Source organism: Giraffa tippelskirchi, chromosome 9, assembly GCF_054371585.1.
Source record: "Giraffa tippelskirchi isolate mGirTip1 chromosome 9, T2T-mGirTip1v1.2.pri, whole genome shotgun sequence".
Lineage (NCBI taxonomy): Eukaryota > Metazoa > Chordata > Mammalia > Artiodactyla > Giraffidae > Giraffa > Giraffa tippelskirchi.
Window position 1 is genome coordinate 115,785,290 of NC_137283.1, and position 22,008 is coordinate 115,807,297.

Sequence of the window (22,008 nt, forward strand, 5' to 3'; positions counted from 1 at the left end):
CATTTATCTGGAAAAAGTGTCCAGTTTTGCATATAGCAGTTGCACATTTAGGCTTTTTAGAAACTTCTAAGCTGTTTTCCAGAGGGGCTATATCATTTTACATTCCTATAAGCATTGCATAATGCTAAGTCGCTTCAGTCGTGTCTGACTCTGTGCGATCCCATAGACGGCAGTGCACCAGGCTCCCCCGTCCCTGGAATTCTCCAGGCAAGAACACCGGAGTGGGTTGCCATTTCCTTCTCCAATGCATGAAAATGAAAAGTGACAGTGAAGTCGCTCAGTTGTGTCCTACTCTTAGCGACCCCATGGACTGCAGCCTACCAGGCTCCTTGGTCCATGGGATTTTTCAGGCAAGAGTACTGGAGTGGGGTGCCATTGCCTTCTCCATAAGCATTGCATAAGTGAGCCAGTTTTCCTTCATCTTTGTATTGTCATTTGGTATGGTCACTATTTTTTTTTTTATTTTAGCCAGTCTAATAGGTATGTGGTAATATTTCTTAGTTGTTTGAATTTTCCATCATGTGATTATTTGTCATCTCTATCTACCGGGTGAAATGTCTCTTCATGTCTTTTACACCTTTTAGTGTTTCATTGTTGAGTTTGGGAGTTCTGGATTTTGTTTGATTTTGAGTTCCTTACCTGTGGCCAGTGCTATGAGCTACTAAATATTGACTTGCATTCATATTTTGGCGTTTATTGAGCTCTTTCTTTCTGAGGATAATTTTCTTCATTTTGCCTATGTCCTCAATTCCTTTCTCTCTCTCTCCCCACTCTCTCTTTCTCTCTCTTTTTTTTCACATAGTCTCTTAAACCACTCTGTACCCTGCTCTCTGTACCCACAGGGTCACAGCAAATGCTGTTGGACTTTCTTTTTTTTACTTATAAGTAATTTGAAATTTGGCATATTCCTTGCCTCCTAGTAATGCTGATAGCATAGGTCATGTGAGGTTTAATTTGTGCTCCTTGATAACCTTATGGTTTCTTGGGGGAGGATGTGGAAGAGATGCAGATTCAAATGGATGCTATTATCTTTCCTACTCAGAAGCCTCTAGAATGGAATGATTTATTGACCAAAAGTCCTCATAAGACCTATAAAATTTGTGTCATGAGATACTTGGGGGGAAATTAACATTATAGCAAAGTTATGACTGACATAATAGCCTTCTTCTTATAACCATTAAAATAAAAATTCTTGGACTTGTATTATAGTTCTAATTATTTACTTTAAATAAGTGCAATATAGGAACAGGCATAGGGATCATGTGTTTCAACACTAGAAAAGATACCAAAAAATTGTTTTATCATAACGAATATTAGAGCTGGAAGAAAAGTTCAAGGACTAACATAACCTGATATGTCATTCTATAGCTGAGGCTAAGAAAGATAAATTTTCCCTAGGTTACCCTGGTGGGCTACTAGGGTCCATAGGGTCGCAAAGAGTCAGATACAACTGAAGCAACTCAGCACGCATTCACACCGAGAGATACTGTCAAGAATGGATCTGGAACCAAGTCTCCTGCCTCCCTGTCCCTAGGGCCTCTTCCATTAAATGGCCCCAACCCTGGTTCAGCTTTTCTTGTTGGGACACAAGAAATTAAATCAGTTGCCTGTGACCGTACATGTGGTTAAGTAGCAAATGTAGGTGCCAGGGCGACCAGGAGTCTTCGTCTATGGCACTCATTCACAGGCGGCATATATTGCCTGGCTGCCTGCCTCCCTTTCTGCCCTCTATCTTTCCTCAAACATGCCATGAACAACTGAACTACTTCAGATCAAATTACAGGGTAGTAGTGTTAACGAAGTATGGTCTGTTTTAAAGGGTGGACATGGCTCACGGTTTTTTGTTTTGGGGGGCTTTTATTTTTTTGCCCCATGAGGGTTCTTAATTTCCTACCAGTAATCAAACTGGTGCCCCCTGCAGTGGCAATACGGGGTCTTAACCACTGAACACCAGAGAAGTCCATGGCTCCCATTTTTGATGGTGCACTCAGGTTCAAGTTTACAGGCCTCCTCTTATAAAACAAAGGTTTATGGCTTGGCTTTTCCTCCATACCTCTAAAGCAGTGGGAGGGCTCAGTCTAACTGAACCACTCAACTCCCACCTGCTTTAAGGTCAGTGCCCATGCTGCTGTGGTTTCTTGATTATCGACAAGAGGCTTCTCTGTCAAATTCTTGTTCAGGTGCTCTTGAAATGTGTACCTCACATACGCCAGGGTTACCTCGTGTTGAATTTTCTTTGTCAGCGAAGGGCAGAATGTTCTTCTCTGCTGCGCCAACAGCACTTTCCCATATACACTCAGGAAAGGCTTTTCCTCCTCTCAGCAGGGCTCAAAAGTCTTGACTAGAGCACTTCAGAAATAGGCCTGGTTTATACTTTTATAAAAACAAGCAGAGTCTGGGCAATTCCTAGTGTGGAATAGTACCGATGATCTTGAATTTTTCCTAGCAAGCATGTGGATTGTGCTACCAGAGGGCAAATGGATAGCACGCTGGTCCCCACTCAGTCAGGAGAGAGGGTGGCAGCCCCTGCTTGGTGAAATGAGAGGCTGGTGTTCAGGGGGAGAAAAGGCAGATGGCAAGTGGGGGCATGAGTAGGAGAAATGGAGCTCGAGGTGCTGTGACATGTCCACCCTACAGGCCTGCAGGAAAGAAGTTCAATTTTCTATTTTTTTGTCTTGATGGACTATGGCAATAGTCCATATGTATATTCAGAAAATAATTAAATTAACATTAGAAATAGCCATGGAAACATCTTGACCCTGGAATCACCTGGAACTCTGTCCTGAGTATGCTGTATTTATCAGTGTGCTATGGAACTGCCCTGGAGGAACCTCTGTACCTCGTCTCCCTGGTGGAGCTGCCTGTTTGCACAGAATTGGGGAGGGCTGGGATTCTTTCTTCTGTTCAGGGTGGGCCTAGAAGGAAAGGGAGAGTTTGCCTTGTTCTGATAAGCCCTCATCAGGGATCACATTTGCTCAACTAGCATGTGACGTGAAGAACAAGAGGGCCTGGGAATTTCTCCTGTCCCTGCGCCTCCCCCACCCCTACTCCCCTGTTCAACCTCCTTCCCACCTCACCCACGCCCCACCACACATACTCATCCCTCCTTCTTCTTGGGAGTGAGAAAGAAAATGCAAACTGGACTTGTATTTTGATTCCTGAACCTATAAAGCAGTTCCAGCCACTTTTCTGGAAATCTCTCTAACATTGAATCCTTTCTTTCTCTTCTCTTCCTTACCATGGAAGAATAAAACCAGGCTTTGAAACCAGATAGACTGTGGGATGGCTGTGGCATCTTATTAAAACTCAGTGATGCAGTGTCCTCATCTACAAAATGGAGCTATGTTATTGTCCAGGTGGTTGTAAGGATTCGTTTATATAATATATCGTGAGTGGTTAGGGTTAGCATATTGCTGCCACACAGTAAGTTCTCAATAAATAACATCTATTATTATAGCAGGTAATCTCTCTATGGTACCGAGAATTGTGTTTAGCATTGCTGCTAAGTCACCTCAGTCGTGTCCGACTCTGTGCGACCCCATAGACGGCAGCCCACCAGGCTCCACTGTCCCTGGGATTCTCCAGGCAAGAACACTGGAGTGGGTTGCCATTTCCTTCTCCAATGCATGAAAGTGAGAAGTGAAAAGTGAAGTTGCTCAGTCATGTCCGACTCTTAGGGACCCCATGGACTGCAGCCCACCAGGCTCCTCCATCCATGGGACCCTCCAGGCAAGAGCACTGGAGTGGGGTGCCAAAAACTGGTAGAAATGATTATATTACTGATTTTAATGGCTCTTGAGGAACCTCAAACTGAACCTACCTCCTGGGGAGGTCCTCTGGCCTTTTATGTTTTCTTTAAAGCACCTGACCAAATACTCTGGCAACAGGTGAGCAGTGTGATTCTGCAGAGGTGCAGCCTTGCCTGCAGCTATGTTATCCTGACAAGCCTGTGCATATTTGAAGTTTCACTTTAGAAAGCAAGAAACACATCCTAGTGAACAGGCTAACTTATATCGGACAAGACTTTCCCAAAGTCACATTGAGATTGAATTAGGTTAAGCATTTACTAACTACCTTTCCCTGTATCTCAGTTACCAGTCCAGTGTGAAGCCTTAAACCTTGCTTTTGTTTTGTTTTTTACATAAGAAAAAATATGAAAAGCCAACAGGAGTAAAATATAGTGCTCTCAGGACTTCCTCTGGTGGTTCCAGTGGCTAAAACTCTGTCTGCCACAACTAAACATGGGGGCACAGCCATTTATATAAATAAATAAATATTTTTTAAAAATATGGTGCTCTCTTGGACTCTCTTTTTGACACTACCATTTGTGTAGCAATGGAGAACTTAGGTTTGAATTCTGGCTCTGCCAGCTGCTAACCCTGTCGTCTTGGGCAAGTCATTTCCCCTTCCTTCTAGGGCTTTAGCTTACCTACCTATTTAATGGGTTACTAATATATCCACTTGGGATCCCCTGGTGACTCAGCTGTAAAGAATCCATCTGGCAATGCAGGAAATGTGGGTTCCATCTCTGGGTCAGGGAGATCCCCTGGAGAAGGAAATGGTAAAACACTCTGGTGTTCTTGCCTGGAGAATCCCATGGACAGAGGAACCTGGCGGTCTATAGTCCAGGGGTCCCAAAAGAGTTGTACTGGACTTAGCAACTAAACAACGACAAAAATTTTCACTGAAGTGCTTGTAAGAATTACCTCGAGTAATTCACGGGAAGTGCGTCCAGCAGTGCCTGGCATTTAGTTCAGTCCATATTTGTTATTAATTTTATCTCCTTCTTCCAGTGGTCTAAAGGATTTTCTTCGCAGTACCATGACTGACTTGGGTGATCCAAGTCAGGGGAGCCCAGCCTGGCGCTAGAGCCCAATATGACTTAAGGATGCTTTCAGACTTTGGGGACTTTTTTTTTTTTTGAAATGTTCTTTTCTCGTCCTCTCGGTTTCAGTACTCCGGATTTCCCACGGAAAGATCGGAATCAGATCACGAAAGCCAGTGGGGCGGCAGTCCCCTGACGGATGCGGCCTCCCCGCAGCTCCTGGACCCCGCGGACCGGCCGGGCTCCCAGCACGACGCGTCGTGCGCCTACAGGCAGTTCTCGGACCGCGGCTCCCTCTGCTACGGCTTCGCGCTCGACCACTCCAGGCTGGTGGAGGAGAGGCATTTCCACACCCAGGCCTGCGAGGGCGGCCGGTGTGAGGCAGGCAGGTACTTCCTGGGACCGCCGCAGGCGGGGAGGGAGCCCTGGTGGGGCTCTCGCGCAGCCTTGCCCCTGACCAAGGCCTCCCCGGAGAGCAGAGAAGCCTATGAGAGCAGCATGCCTCACATCGCCTCGGTGCACAGGATCCACGGTAAGGGCGAGCTCCAGACTCCTGACGCGCAGCCTGGCACCTCTGGGCAGGGTTATCTTAGTCTAGGTTGGACCCTGGAGTGAACCCCACCCAGTGAATTTTCTCCTTGGAATTTACAAATCAGAAACTCCAACCAATGGGATCTTAAGAACCAAATCCGCTCTTTTGAAAAGTATTGATTGATTTTGCTGACGTTTGCTTAATCCATTTATTTTGGACAGTAAACATGACTCCCATTTTAACATTAAAAAAAGTAAATTAAGTTAAAATGAATTAAATCTATTCCTACAAATGTGCAGTATGCATGCATTTAAATATCTTCTGTATTACTTTCTTCTGTATTCTCAGGCTTCAGATGTGGACAGGGAGTAGCTTGGGGCTCCTTTAGCAGGGTTTCTCAATGAGGACACTGTTGGTGGTGTTGGGGAAGCCTGCTTTTGTTTTATGGCCTATCACTCACTGTCACAGGTGTCTTAACCTCCCTGGTCCTCTAGGCATTAAATGCTAGTAACTGCTCCCTTCATCCCATTACAGCAACCCACAGTATCCTCTGTGAGTTGAGGATGGAGTGACATGTGGAACCCATGAAGATTTTCACCTTGGGATTATTTCATGGCTTTGTGAACACATAGAAATGGGCACTGCAGTTAAAACCTTTAGTGTTATTAATGCTCTTCTATGTCCGTTTCAATGTAATCTGCTCAAGGAGACCTCATTCTGTCCATTCCAAGCTTAGGTCCAGGCAGGTCTTGAAAATCCTCCCCATTTCATTAAAAGGCAGTGACACTAAGATTGATCCTATGGCCATGGTATTTCTCTTCCTGCTGTGTCTTTCAAATGAGAAATATGCTGGACATTGCGGTTCTCCCTATAAATGTCTCCTGCAAATACCACCTGGGCACTGACTGTTTTCTATGAATGATTTTGCTTTGTTTCCATTTTTGCTTTTTATTTTTCTGCTTGTATTTTTAATTTCTCTGGTTTGGTAGCCTGGGAATGGAAACCCAGGGCAAAGGGTAATTGCTTACCAAAGAATGGAAGTGAAGTGAGAATCCTGGCTTAACCCACATGGTCGTGAGGGAAATATTAGATATAAAATAAGAAAAAAAGGGAAAAGGAAAGCAATGACTAGTGTGATCCTGGGCTTCTCTGCTGCATTAAGCAGTTTCAGCTTTCATATTTCCCTTTCTGCTTCTCTTCTCTCTTTTTATATTCACTTCAGACTCTTTGGAGAATAATGTAGTTTATGGAATAATGGTTTGGATACACTCTTCGTCCGTCTCTCTCCTTGGTTCAGAACAGGTTATTATTAACATTTAAAATGTTTATTTATTCTTCACTTTATTTTAGAAGCAATCTAAAATGCCAGAGTTTCTATATGATTATGTGTGTGTGAAACTGAGATTTTTTTTAACACTAGATTTAGGAAGACCATATTTATATTTTTGATCAAGATGATATATGCATATATATCTCTCCATTCACACATACACACATACACATGTATGAATATGTATAGATATTTTTAACCCTCAAATAGTTTAAAAGCTAACATTAGAGGCTTTTTGTAACTCTACTTAAGATACGTATAGCAATTTTAACATTTTAGGTGATTTAGTGGAAATTGAGAAAATAGTCCAGACTATATTATCCTCATCCTCAGTCTTAAATGAAAGCATTTTCTAAGCATCAACACAACACTTCTGTAGAAAATAACGTAAACCAAATGTTGTGCATTTTCTTTATTATTTACAGTCAGGCAGGTCCCAAGGATATTCATCCATGGACAAATATAAACATACTTTACTGTTTCACTAGTTGGCATTCACAGTGCACGAACAAAGTTTACCTTCTAGAAAACTTGTTGTAAACTTCATCTGCACTTAAAAGCCACTGAGAACTATGAATTCCGGGACAATATGTTGACACTCTATCATGTGCGCCTGTGTCTGTTTCAAATATTGGTGCATATATTAAAAATGAAAGATACAAGGTTTCTTTTAATAGGGAAAATAAAAGTGAAAGTTCAAGTTGCTCAGTTGTGTCCGACTCTTCGCAACCCATGTAGCCCTCCAGGCTCTTCTGTCCATGGAATTCTCCTGGCAGAGATACTGGAGTGGGTTGCCATTTCCTTCTTCAAGGGAAAAGAAATTCGCTTGCAATTTTGAGGGTGAATTTTGAGACCACTTACTTTTTCACTTTTTCTGATTTCTAGGGCGAGGTCATTGGGATGAAGAGAGTGTGGTCAGTTCTCCAGACCCTGGGTCTGCCAGCGAATCAGGTGACCGATACCGCACTGAGCAGTTTCAGAGTAGCCCACATGAACCTAGCAAAATCGAAACTCTGATAAGAGCCACCCAGCAAATGATTAAAGAAGAGGAGAACAGATTGCAGCTAAGGAAAGCGCCCCCAGACCAACTGGCTTCCATTAATGGAGCTGGGAAAAAACACTCCCTCTGTTTTGCAAACTACCAGCAGCCCCCACCAACAGGCGAAGTTTGCCACAGCTCGTCTCTTGCCAACACTTCACCATGTGACCACATCCAGCAGAGAGAGGGAAAGATGCTGAGCCCCCACGAAAATGACTATGACAACAGTCCCACAGCACTGTCTCGGATAAGTAGTCCCAATTCGGATCGCATTTCCAAATCCAGTTTGATCCTAGCTAAAGATTATCAACATTCTGATATGTCTCCTCATCAGACCCCAGGAGACCATCCTGCCATCTCTCCAAACTGCTTTGGCTCTCACCGGCAGTATTTTGACAAGCATGCTTACACATTAACTGGGTATGCCCTGGAGCACTTATATGACAGCGAAACCATTAGGAACTATTCCTTGGGCTGTAATGGCTCACACTTTGATGTAACTTCCCATCTAAGGATGCAGCCAGATCCAGCACAAGGACATAAGGGAACATCTGTTATAATAACCAATGGAAGCTGATGTTTTTTCTAAAATATTTTGTTCTTTAAGGATCTCTGAAACATATTTATCATTTAATGCCCCATTACCAGCATTTACAATGCCATAGATTGTTAGAAAGGATAATTTAAGTTACTGGGTATTTGACATGTGTTCTTGTGAAATCAAAGACAGAGCACTGGCATTCAGGGTTATACATAGATAATGGAGCTAAAGTGAATACACAGATTTGCCCCTCTATTTATATGGGAAACAGAATAGATTAAATTTTGAATTGAAAAATACTTGTGTAGATTAAGTGAGCATATATACCACATGAAAGGACAGATGGATGACAATGCATTATAATGATCCAGTGAACTTCATACACACAGACCACTATCCACAATCTGCTGTATATACTTTACATACAGAAATATTGACTGTATTTCATAAGTACACCCCAAGTGGGTAACTTTCCTTAACCCTAGCACATAGAGCATTGGAAAGAAATTTCTATTCCCAAAATAACTAAGAAAGAGGGAGATACATCTCATAAACTAGTTTTTCTGTGTGGTTTCAACCATCCAAATCATTTGGTTTAGGCATAAGTTAAGGAAATGGCTCTGAATCTAATACAAGAATGAGTTTTTACCTGGTATCCATTATAAACAATCAGGAAGTGTGATTTTGCACCTTACTTTTGAGTTCGACAAAGGACAGGATCACATTGACATAGTATTAAGGGTTTTTCTAAGTAAAAGCACTGAGTGTTGGGACACATATCAAAAGCCTAGTGTGCCCAGTTGGAAATAGGTTAGTAAAGATGGACAAGGCCAGAAGCAGAGAAAAATGAAATGATATCTCAAAACAAACAAGTGTCAGTGTATGTAATCAACAAATAGGGAGCTTATAAAACTAACCAAATAAAAACTCAAACTAATTCACCAGGAAAAAAGGCTGATAAGTGAAAAAAAAGCCAACAGGAGAACTAAGGAAAACCAGTGAAGTACTACATGACAGCAGTATAGCTGCTTGAAATGTTTGAACACATGTCAATGCACAGATGTGCAAATGTGACACATGGAAAGCCTCAGGAGAGAGTCTAATATAAGAGTTTGGGCTGATGGACAAGTGGCTAAAAGGGCAAGAGCAATTCTCTGACTGAAGGAACAGGCAAAGTGTTCATTTTCCATATCGTTTGTAAACAGCAAAAAACAAACTTGGTCTTAGTTTCATGTGATACAGTAGAAAGACGTGGACTAGATGCCGAGATCTCTGAGTTTCAGCTCTGACCCTGCCTGTAACTTATTTTGGGAGCACTCACCATGCCTGGGCCCCAATTTCTTTATCTGCATGGCAGCTCTTAAGTTCCAATGTTCTGTGGTTCGTTGGAGCTGAATTTGTCAATCAGTCAATAACCATCTGATGTGAGTTATCAAGGCTCATCTTCCTGTCTTTTCTGCACTCATGGAGAGGTCTAGATGCTTTGAAACTCAAGCAGGTGCGTGGGCTCTTTTAGACATGTTATAGCTACAGTCAACTTTCTAGTTCAGCCAAGGTATAGATGGTAGAAACTGAGGGAGAAGTAATATAAATAATATTTATTTAATGTACCATTCTCTAGTAATCAAAGCAAAGTGACATAAGTGACTAGAGAAATTTCATAGAAAATATTTCCCAAGAGTCCCTTGCCTAAAACTCATGTGATATGGAAGGGGGTGGGGTATATTGGAAGAACTTACTTATCATTTTGAAGGCAGAACATGACATTGAGCACTCAGGGATTGGTACTATATCTTCATCATTTAACATAGTTATTTGAAAGTCCAGAGGCAGGTGACAATCTGAATGATGGTAATCTGAGAGATGAATACTGTTTGTACATGAGAAAGGAGCCTACATAAAATTAAATATTTCTTGGATATGGCAGCAATATTTGTGCTGTAAATGAAAAAGGTGCAAGTGAGTGAGACAGTCAGTGTATACTTTCAAAAATGTTCAAGGAATAATAAAAACTAAAAATTGAACTATACAAGCTCTGGAACACTTAAACTGAATTTTTGATCAATTTGCAACATGAAGTAAGGTTTTAGGAATGCTAAAGTTTTTGTTGAATTCTGTAGATGGACAAATGGTTGAAAGGCACAGATAGCTCAAGAATATGGTGCATTTTGGAAAATAAATCTATACAGGTGGGTGTTACTGATGGATACATGTTCTACCAAAAGTTCTAAGAACAGATTTTATCAATATAAAAGAAATAGAATCTCAAGAATCAAGAAAAATGAACTGATATGAAAGAAAACACTGTCAAAGAAATTTCAGTGGGATTTTTATATGAAAGAAAGTTAATTGATGAAATAAATATGAACTCTACAAATAGGGGGTGATCAGAAAGAGTAATGCACTTTAAAATGGTTATAACTAATATTTTTAAGTGAAGACAGAATTAACTGAATTACATCTTGACTAAATTTTTGCTAGATTGATCCAGTTTTACACAACCCGTTTATATAATTTACAGGTCAATAATTTTATGGTAACAGCTTTATAACATAATGCCTATATGTGTATATGTATGTTCCCAGTTAAAACTAAACTTAAATTGGAATTAGTTTTAAAATTTGATTTTCATAACTTTGCTAAATGCTGAGAATTGATTGAAATAGAGAAGTACGATTTTTCTATCACTTTGGGGATTCATAAAAATGTGTTATATCCAATTACTAGTACATATGTAACAATTCATTAGATGATACAAACCTCATGCTTTCTAGTGATGGTAGGAGTATTTTTATTTCCCATTTTATGTGTCTGCCTACCTAACTTAAAGATTTGTATGACCAAAGAAATAAATGAATATTTCCCCATCTTCCTTGGGAAAATTTAGTTAAAACTATTATTGAGAATATACACATTTGGCATATTATTTTTGGATGCATAATATTAATGTCCCAATCACTACAGGTCTGACATTTAGATGTGTTACACAGGTTTTTTGACATAGTATGCTGAGTATAATGGGTTGGCTTTTTCTAAACTGTAATTGCCTGATATAGGATAATATGACACAGGGCTGGTGTGACACTCAATATGAAAGACAGGATGCAATAAAGATTTGCTTTCAGTGTTTATACAGAAAAGTCATTTATTCTTTCTTGATTATATTTTATAGGGCTAGAATATTTCCACTGGGTACTATTCTTAATTCTTGGTACACCCTGCTGCCACATGCTGCCTCTGGGCACAGAATTCCACTTAAACTAGACTTTAATGGGCTCTTCTAGAAGAGGATAATATCCTTCATTTTCTTATCTCTTTTAATGGGGGATGAGAATCAATTCAGTAAAAGATCATTTGGAAAATATGCATTGACATTTTAAAATAAAATGAGAGGATTTTTTTTCCCCAAGACCTAGACCAAATAAGTTTGATAGACGACACTACAGCTAAGGAGACCTTCTGAGTACAGATATGATATTTTGTAGCTCTCTCTTTCTTTCAAGAGCTGAATGTTACTAAAATATTCTGTGCGATTCTATTAGTGCTAGTAGCATTTGGAGGTGACAGAGTGAATGGTGATATTTGGAAAACTGAGAATTTGGCTATTTGGGGGTCACATACCTAGACAAGTGGAAGAGCTTACATTTCCATGTGCTCTTTTTGATTTAAAAAGTTTTAGTGCCCAGATTTGGTTCCTTCATTCACTCAAATTACAGGACAGAAAGACACATCTTGTTTTTGGAATAATTTAATAACAATTGTGAATCCTGTGGTTCTCCAAATAAGTGATTCACCTTTCATGTCAGTGTCAGCTTTTGTGAATAAGAATTTGACAGCAAAATTGATTGGTTAGTTCTTACTGGGAAATGCATTGTGGATAAAACATTCACTTTCCTGCTAAATGTCGAACGACAGAACAGCTATGGACACAGGCATAGGAAGTATTCTTGGGGAGGGGAATTTTTGTGTGGGGCTCATTTCTTGTGCACAAGAGTTCTACGGGTAATGCTGAATTTGAAAAGTGAGATTGTGCTCATATGCAAATAGGGGTTTGCTCAGAGTTCCTTCCCTAGGACGGTATGCAGAAAGGCTGTGTACGTGTGTGTATACGTATACACACAAACACAAGTGTAAAACAAGTAACAAGATTCTATTCTGCTGTGCTCCTGAAAAACTGATGGTTCACATGAGAAATTCTAATTAATAATTTAATACCAAACTTTATCATTTTATTTATTGCAGTTTTGCTGCATGGGACTTTGCTTTCATAAGCCTATATAGTGGAGAGTTTGTCCTGATATTCTGATCTGGAACACATTTAATCACATTTGAATTTGCACCCAACAACCCTGGTGTGTTTACATTTCAAAAGAACTAAAATTGGCATGGAAAAAAATTTTAGAAATACTGTAACTTTTTTTTCCCATTATTTTTCCCCAAAGGGAAATATTTCAAAAAGTGGAACATATGAGTAGGCACTTCAAAGAAGAGATAAAATATTTTGTTTGTTTTTTGACTGACATGCTATATAAAGGATTATATTTGTGAAAGAAGATACTGATTGCCAATATTTCAAATACCATCTTGCAATGTATAGTTTTTAGTGACATCGTAGTATAAGTCTGTAATTTGAACTTTTACTTTGGAATGTAAAGTAGAAAATATTAGCTATGTCAATGATATCTTGCAAAGTGTTCCCATTTATAATTATTTATATTGTAAATAGCTTTCTGAAGTAAATTCGAAGTTAATGTGCATAAAATGTATTTATTATGTGAGGAATTTTTTGGTTTAAAATATAGTTATCAATATGCAATTTGAGTCTGAATTATTCCTTGAAAGAAAAATTTCTGTAAGACAAAATAGACCTCCAACAAGAAGACTAGCAATATAAAAAAATAAAGATTGTTTTAGCACTAGATTCTCTTGGAATGGGTAACACACACACACACACACACACACACACACACACACACACGCTGTAAGAGACCTAGCAATAGAAACTTCAACACATGCACAGTAACTATTAAGTAATGGATCTGATTTTCATTAGATACTGGAGAATGTTTTCTCAATTTTTTTTATTAGAACATCTTAAGTGGGACTATTTTGATCTCCACTTTGCTAAAATAAAGTGAGAAATTTCAAAGTACAGGTTACATGTTTAATGTCCAAGGAGGGAAAATAAAACCTATAATATTGAGATTATCTAGTTTGCTGTAATTTAAAAACATTAAAAATGTAGTTTGAATAATTTTTCTTTTGGAACCCAAGGTACTTTTAAAATTTAGAAACTAAAGTCAAACAAACAAACAAAAAAGATTGCCAGGTGATTCTCTTTTTTTCATTCCCATAGCACCCAATGTGGTATTTTTCCCCTTCCAGGGATTTCTGATTTACCTTGATGTATTCCAGAAATGGTGCTTCCCTGGCGGCACAGGGTAAAGAATCTGCCTGCAGTGCATGAGCCGCAGGAGACACAGGTTCGATCCATGGGGCAGGAAGATCCCCCTGAGGAGGGCATGGCAATCCACTCCAGTAATATTGCTTGGAGAATCCCATGAGAGGAGCCTGGTGGGGTCACAAAGAGTCAGACACGAGTGAAGTAACTGAGCATGCACACATGCATTCCAGAAATGGTCAACCATTAGACAATTCAACAAACCTGCATGATAGATTTTTAATTCAATGGAAATGGTACTTCTGTTTCATAAAGCTTTTTGACAAAGTGCCACAAAATATCGCTGCCATTAACACGACAGCATTTATCAGATATTTTTCTACGTGATTCTTTAAATAGTTGTTTTAGTTCTTCCATTTCTGAAAATAAAATTGTTGTCACTTACTTTACGTTTCAAAATAACTTGCACTTCCAATTTAATTCACAACACTTATGGAATCTGTATTATATGCCCCACATAGGATAGACACCAGAATATTTCTCCGTGTAGGACCTTCTAGGAAAGCACATGGAGAGGGTTTTTGATTTTCCTTATGTGCTTTGAAAGTGTAAATTCCTTAGCTCATCGTAAAAATGACAAGCATTTATTGAATCATCATGTGCCAGGAATTGAACCAAGCTCAGATTATCATTGGAGTCTGAATATTCAGAGATCGTCACAGAGGGAAATACCAATGGACTCTATCTCGCTGATGAGGAAAGTGAGACAGAGTGACTCAGTAACTCAGTGACACAGCTAAGTAAGTGAGTGGTGGAGGTGAAAGTAGAACCCAGGCAGGTTTACTCCAAAATGCTACCTTACTTTAATCTGCTTTATGTATATAAATAAATAAGTGAAAGAAAATATGGTCTAAATGGTGGTTGCATAAAATAGTTCCTTCAGTCCAGTTAGTGGTGACTCCAGTAACTGGATGCGTGGTCTTCGGGTTGTACTAAGGTCATTCTCCATCATCACACTGACACGTGATGACTGGTCCAAGGCAGACAGAGGCCAAGCCTGCTACATCCTTGCACGATATTTTGCCTTCCTGCTAAGTGAGTGTTCGGATGCTTCTTTTAAATGAATGTGATCTCAAGAAAAGTCTAGGGCTTCAACAAGCTACAAGCAAAATTATTCTATCAGGATCTCCATAATGTTTGAAAAAAAAAATGTTGATACTCTCTCAATTAACAGAAATACAAGTGGGTTAAGCATAAGTATAAACTACATTTTTTTTCAACCAACATATTCAAGATATGAGCCAAAACAAAAAGTATGACTTTATCATGATTGCCATTAAATATTGTTTTGCTTCGTGGAAAAATTTCCTTCCTCTTTGGATAAAGACCAACCAAAAACCCACTCCACCAAGAACCTATATGTGTCAGTATTATCTGTATTATTTAAGGGCCTGCTTTCAAGGATACTCTTCAGGGAGAGCTTAGAGGGCTATTGCAACTCCCACATTATGTATTTTCCCCATAGGAGGGAAAACTGCCCAAAAGTTTTCTGACAGTAAAACTGTCCCTCAGAACACAGATGATTCCTGTAAGATGTTCTTAAGCAATGGCACGCTTGCTGGCATCTGTCTGTCTCTGGTTTCCTCTGTGATGGTGATAACTCCTGGGTGCCAGCAACCCCGGCAGCCTGTCCAGCCAACCCTGGTCCCTGGCCTCAGCCTCACAGTGTCAGGAAGGTCGATCCTCTGTAGCATTTCTTGGCCTTTTCATAATTATGCTTTATAACTTAACATGTGCTGTATTTACCAGTGGAATTAGATCCAGGGTGGGAGAAATGTAAAACAGCCCGTGCTTTGGGAGTTTGTAAATAATCTCTGCTTTGTTCAGTTTCCCCCAGGTCAGGCTCCTGTGTGGGGAGTAATTCCATATGGGAATCTGCCTTGAGTGCCATCTAAGTAAACCTTAAAGGGAATCTTGGCAGAATCTCCCAAGCCATAAGGAAATCATTCTCAGTATCTGGTGAGGATTTTCTGATAGCTTTGTATTTTATGTATATATGTATTTTTTTAAAAGTTGAACCTGAAGACTCTTTTTATGGGTAAGAGCTCTAGAGTTCACTTAGGAATGGGAAATTGAGATTGAATGTTGAGAATTGAGAATAATCATCCAGAAAATAATTGAAGTTCATTATTAAGTGAATTTCTACATTTCTAATTTCAACCTCAGTCCTTGTGTTAGTCACATGCCCTATTAATTAGGCTAGATACTGGGTCTGCTCATGGTGTGATGCTAAACCCATTTTTACATTTAAAAGGTCAGAGACACCATATTAATAAACATTTACAATTCTGTTACAAAATGAAAGGTTATCAATAGTTAAGAATTTTTTTTCTCCCAGGGTGAGAGAAGTGGTGGGAAAACGAGCAAGTCTTCACCCTGCTTAAATTCTTCTCTCATTCACCTATGTACCTTGTTAATACTCACATCTGTTAATACCCCATATAATTAGTCCTGATATTTTTTTCTGCATGAATTAAAATATGTAGAAAGTATCTTTTATGTAAGAGGCAGAATTTTATTTTTGAAATTCATTTTTCTTTCATAGACTTTGCTGTTGCTCCATTTAATGTCCTCAAAATTAAGTAAGATGGTTAGAGGCTTCAATCACTTTTTTCAGGTTCTCTTTGGTTGATTAAGGCCCAGATCTCCTTCTTTAAGGGGCTTCCTTGGTAGCTCAGCAGTAAAGAATCTGCCTGCAATGCAGGAGTCGCAGGAGATCCAGGTTTGATCCCTGGGTTGGAAAGATTCCCTTGGAGGAGGAAATGGCAACCCACTCCAGCATTCTTGCCTGGAGAATCCCGTGAACAGAGGAGCCCAGTGGGCTACAGGCCATAGAGTCACAAAGAGTCAAACACAGCTGTAGCGACTTAGCACATATGCACACTCCTTCTTCAGAGATTGTCATGTTGTATTATTCCAAATTTTTACTTTTTTCTCAAGCTCCCCTCATCCTGCAGACATCATGTCATTTTACTTCAGTGACCGTCTCTAAATGAAGACGTAAAAAATATGTATATATAACTCTCAAACCTGCAAAAATTAATGGTAACTTCTTGCCATTCAGTGTATGGCATTTTGGTGGCTCAGACAGTAAAGAATCTGCCTGCAGTGAAGGAGACCCAGGTTCGATCCCTGGGTCAGGAAGATCCCCTGGAGAAGGGAATGGCAACCCACTCCAGTATTCTTGCCTGGAGAACTCCATGGACAGGGAAGCCTGGTGGTCTACAGTCCATGGGTTCGCAGGGTTGGACACGACTGAGTAACTAACTTTCACTTTCACTATCTTGCCATTCAGTATGTGATATTCTGTAAATGCAGGAGATTGAGATCAGGCATGAAAATTTGTCCCAGTGTCTTAAAGTCCTGAAGCTTCTCTTTGGACAGTTGCAGCCTTCAGTCCCTCCATGGCTCTCTTCATGGACTTGCCACATCATCTTCCTCTCTTTCCTGACTCCTATCATCGCCTCTCCAGGATGTTTAATTGTGTGCTAGTGTTTGTTTGAGCCATATTTAGGTACATACCTACACACACATATGCACGTGCACACACACACACACACACACGCACACAAGGTCTCCCAGATGAGGCCAGCCTTCAGTTCATCAAGCCTGGTTTTTGCTCAGTTATTCTTAACTCAGGGCTTCCCTGGTGGCTCAGTGGTAAAGAATGCACCTTCTAATTCAGGAGACTCTGGTTCAATCCCTGGATCAGGAAGATTCCTTGGAGAAGGAAATGGCAATCCACTCCAGTGTTTTTACCTGGGAAATCCCATGGACAGGGGATCCTGGTAGGCTACAGTCCATGGGGTTGCAAAGAGTCAGACATGACTTAGCAACACAACAACAACAACTCTTAGCCCTCACAGCTGCTGCTTTAAACCCTGAGAACGATTGAAATTCCACTCTGAGTGGCAGGCTAGGTGTTCTGCAGTTCTTGATTTCCTGAAACATCTTAGTATCTCTCCCCAGCATCTCAAAATAGATGTGTCTTTGCCTGCTTATCTCATGAACCAGGTGCCTTCCTGTGTCAAATGAGGATTCTGGGCTCTGTATCTCAAAAAGCTGTGGTAGATATTCAATGAGACAATGCCCTCTGTGGACAGCAAGTGCATGATAGGGGTTGGTGTTCAGCATCTGAGCCTCTGGAATATGGTTATGCAGTTTCCCACATTCCCCTCATTTGTCATCCTGTCAGCATTCAACTAACAGCTACCAAATGGCTCCATGGAAGATATGTAGCTCGCTGCTGGGAATTTAGCTCAGATGACCATTATATCTACTACTGTGGGCAGGAATCCCTTAGAAGAAATGGAGTAGCCATCATGGTCAACAAAAGAGTCCGAAATGCAGTACTTGGATGCAATCTCAAAAGTGACAGAATGATCTCTGTTTGTTTCCAAGGCAAACCATTCAATATCACAGTAATCCAAGTCTATGCCCCGACCACTAATGCTGAAGAAGCTGAAGTTGAACAGTTCTATGAAGACCTACAAGACCTTCTAGAACTAATACCCAAAAAAGATGTCCTTTTCATTGTAGGGGACTGGAATGCAAGAGTAGGAAGTCAAGAAACACCTGGAATAACAGGCAAATTTGGCCTTGGAGTACAGAATGAGGCAGGGCAAAGGCTAATAGAGTTCTTCCAAGGAATGTACTGGTCATAGCAAACACCCTCTTCCAACAACACAAGAGAAGACTCTACACATGGACATCACCAGATGGTCAATACCGAAATCAGATTGATTATATTCTTTGCAGCCAAAGATGGAGAACCTTTATACAGTCAGCAAAAACAAGACGGGGGGCTGACTATGGCTCAGATCATGAACTCCTTATTGCCAAATTCAGACTGAAATTGAAGAAAGTGGAGAAAACCACTAGACCATTCAGGTATGACCCAAATCAAATCCCTTATGACTATACAGTAGAAGTGAGAAATAGATTTAAAGGACTAGATCCGATAGACAGAATACCTGATGAACTATGGATGGAGGTTTGTGACATTGTACAGGAGACAGGAATCAAGACCATCCCCAAGAAAAAGAAATGCAAAAAGGCAAAATGGCTGTCTGAGAAGGCCTTACAAATAGCTGTGAAAAGAAGGGAAGCAAAAAGCAAAGGAGAGAAGGGAAGATATACCCATTTGAATGCAGAGTTCCAAAGAATAGGAGAGATAAGAAAGCCTTCCTCAGTGGTCAGTGCAAAGAAATAGAGGAAAACAATAGAATGGGAAAGATTGGAGATCTTTTCAAGAAAATTAGATATACCAAGGGAACATTTCATGAAAAGATGGGCTCAATAAAGGACAGAAATGGTATGGACCTAACAGAAGCAGAAGATATTAAGAAGAGGTGGCAAGAATACACAGAAGAATTGTACAAAAGAGTTCTTCACGACCCAGACAATCACGATGGTGTGATCACTCACCTAGAGCCAGACATCCTGGAATGTGAAGTCAAATGGGCCTTAGAAAGCATCACTATGAACAAAGCTAGTGGAGGTGATGGAATTCCAGTTGAGCTATTTCAAATCCTCAAAGGTGATGCTGTGAAAGTGCTGCACTTAATATGCCAGCAAATATGGAAAACTCAGCAGTGGCCACAGGACTGGAAAAGGTCAGTTTTCATTCCAATTCCAATGAAAGGCAATGCCAAAGAATGCTCAAACTACCGCATGATTGCACTCATCTCACACGCTAGTAAAGTAATGTCAAAATTCTCCAAGCCAGGCTTCAGCAATACTTGAACTGTGAACTTCCAGATGTTCAAGCTGGTTTTAGAAAAGGCAGAGGAACCAGAGATCAAATTGCCAACATCCGCTGGATCATCGAAAAAGCAAGAGAGTACCAGAAAAATATCTATTTCTGCTTTATTGACTATGCCAAAGCCTTTGACTGTGTGGATCACAATAAACTGTTGAAAATCCTGAAAGAGATGGGAATACCAGACCTCCTGACCTGCCTCTTGAGAAACCTGTATGCAGGTCCAGAAGCAACACTTAGAACTGGACATGGAACGACAGACTGGTTCCAAATAGGAAAAGGAGTAGGTCAAGGCTGTGTATTGTCACCCTGCTTATTTAACTTATATGCAGAGTACATCATGAGAAACGCTGGGCTGGATGAAGCACAAGCTGGAATCAACATTGCCGGGAGAAATATCAACAACCTCAGATATGAGGATGACACCATCATTATGGCAGAAAGTGAAAAAGAACTAGAGAGCCTCTTGATGAAAGTGAAAGTGGAGAGTGAAAAAGTTGGCTTAAAGCTCAACATTCAGAAAACTAAGATCATGGCATCTGGTCCCATCACTTCATGGCAGATAGATGGGGAAACAGTGGAAACAGTGGCTGACTTTATTTTTCTGGGCTCCAAAATCACTGCAGATGGTGACTGCGGCCATGAAATTCAAAGACGCTTACTCCTTGGAAGGAAAGTTATGACCAACCTAGATAGCATATTAAAAAGCAGAGACATTACTTTGTCAACAAAGGTCCGTCTAGTCAAGGCTATGGTTTTTCCAGTGGTCATGTATGGATGTGAGAGTTGGACTATAAAGAAAGCTGAGCGCCAAAGAATTGACGCTTTTGAACTGTGGTGTTGGAGAAGACTTTTGAGAGTCCCTTGGACTGCAAGGAGATCCAACCAGTCCATCCTAAAAGAGATTAGTCCTGGGTCTTCATTGGAAGAACAGATGTTGAAGCTGAAACTCCAATCCTTTGGCCACCTGACGCGAAGCGCTGACTCATTGGAAAAAACCCTGATGCTGGAAAAGATTGAGGGCAGGAGGAGAAAGGGACAACAGAGGATGAGATGGTTGGATGGCATCACCGACTCAATGGACATGGGTTTGGGTGGACTCAGGGAGTTGGTGATGGACAGGGAGGCCTGGCATGCTGTGGTTTTTGGGGTCGCAAAGAGTCGGACATGACTGAGCGACTGAACTGAACTGAACTGGGAATACAGACAAATTACCTGTGGCCCCAGAGTCGAGAGATCCACGGTGGGGGTGAGAGAGGTAAGGGAGAACCCGGATGCCCTTCCACTCCACTTCCCCGCCGTGCGGCCCCTCCTCGGATGCCCACCTCTCCTGACCTCCGCTTACTGACCTACTTTTTTCCCCTGAACTCCCCGTGTTGATGTCTTCACCAGCTTGACAGCTGATGTTGTCTAATGTGCTTGTCTGGGCTCTTCCGTCAGCAGGAAATGCCTTCATCTCAGGGATCGTGCCCAACCCTTCCGTTCCCCGCAGCCCCAGCCCCCAGCACAGTGCCTGCACATGACAGAAACACAACAGATACATGCTCGACTGCATGCTTCCTCACCAAAGATGGTGCTGTATTTCAGGTTATTTCATCTTGCTCTACAGTCAGTGTTACTTAACTTCCTGTGGCTTGTGGATTCTGAATTCTCTAAATAATGTAATTGCTTCATGTTCTCTTTATGGGAGAAGGGTTGCAACTTGCTTTCAATCTTCTGATTTTGAGACCTGAGGTCTCACGTGTGTAAGTGATGTTCCCCTGTAACCTGTATGCTGAAGGAAATGACATGTATGTGATGCTTTGTGGGCAGTTCCTGACTTCTGTCAGTATGAGCACTATGTCTCCCACCTCTGCTTGCCTCTCAAACCTACCCTGCCTCCTAATTTGCCCAGTCCTCTTTCTACACTTCTGATGCATATCCTAGATCTGTAAGTTTGTTACATGACACAGATTCACTTTTAAGAATGCTATGCTATGCTATGCTAAGTCGCTTCAGTCGTGTCCGACTCTGTGCGACCCCATAGACGGCAGCTAACCAGGCTCCACCGTCCCTAGGATTTTCCAGGCAAAAATACCGGAGTGGGTTGCCATTTCCTTCTCCAGTGCATGAAAGGGAAAAGTAAAAGTGAAGTCGCTCAGTCGTGTCTGACTCTTAGCGACCCCATAGACTGTAGCCCAACAGGCTCCTCCGTCCATGGGATTTTCCAAGCAAGAGTACTGGAGTGGTGTGGCATTGCCTTCTCCGACTTTTAAGAATGATTTTCCCAAATCTTACCTTGTCACTGTGTGAGATACTACCACAAATTCGACTTCCTTCCTTTCTTTTCCAAATCCCTCTCCTTCCCTTCAAACTTTCCTCCTCCATTCTATACAATACATTTCCCCCACTCTTGACAAGGTCTTTCCCCAGAATTTATGCCATTCATATACTTTAAAAGGCCTTTTGTGTTCCTATTGGCCACTGTGTGTGTGTTAGTCACTCAGTGTGTCTGACTCTTTGTGACTCCATGGACTCTA

General features: G+C 41.0%; 1 protein-coding gene across 10 annotated transcripts in view; it reads left to right on the forward strand.

Moving 5' to 3' along the window:
* The window catches only part of SIM1 (SIM bHLH transcription factor 1), a 96,301-nt gene extending 84,894 nt beyond the window's left edge, over positions 1-11,407 (forward strand). For 5 of the 10 annotated variants that reach the window (XM_081530218.1, XM_081530213.1, XM_081530212.1 and 2 more), the window contains 2 exons: positions 4,955-5,210; positions 7,573-11,407. In XM_081530218.1, coding sequence (XP_081386344.1) covers positions 4,955-5,210; positions 7,573-8,303 — 987 coding nt within the window. In that variant the 3' untranslated portion in view covers positions 8,304-11,407. Of the gene's footprint in view, positions 1-4,954; positions 5,358-7,572 lie in introns of all 10 variants that reach the window. The other 5 variants (XM_081530210.1, XM_081530215.1, XM_081530216.1 and 2 more) reach the window with 1 other exon arrangement.
* Positions 11,408-22,008: the final 10,601 nt, after the last annotated feature.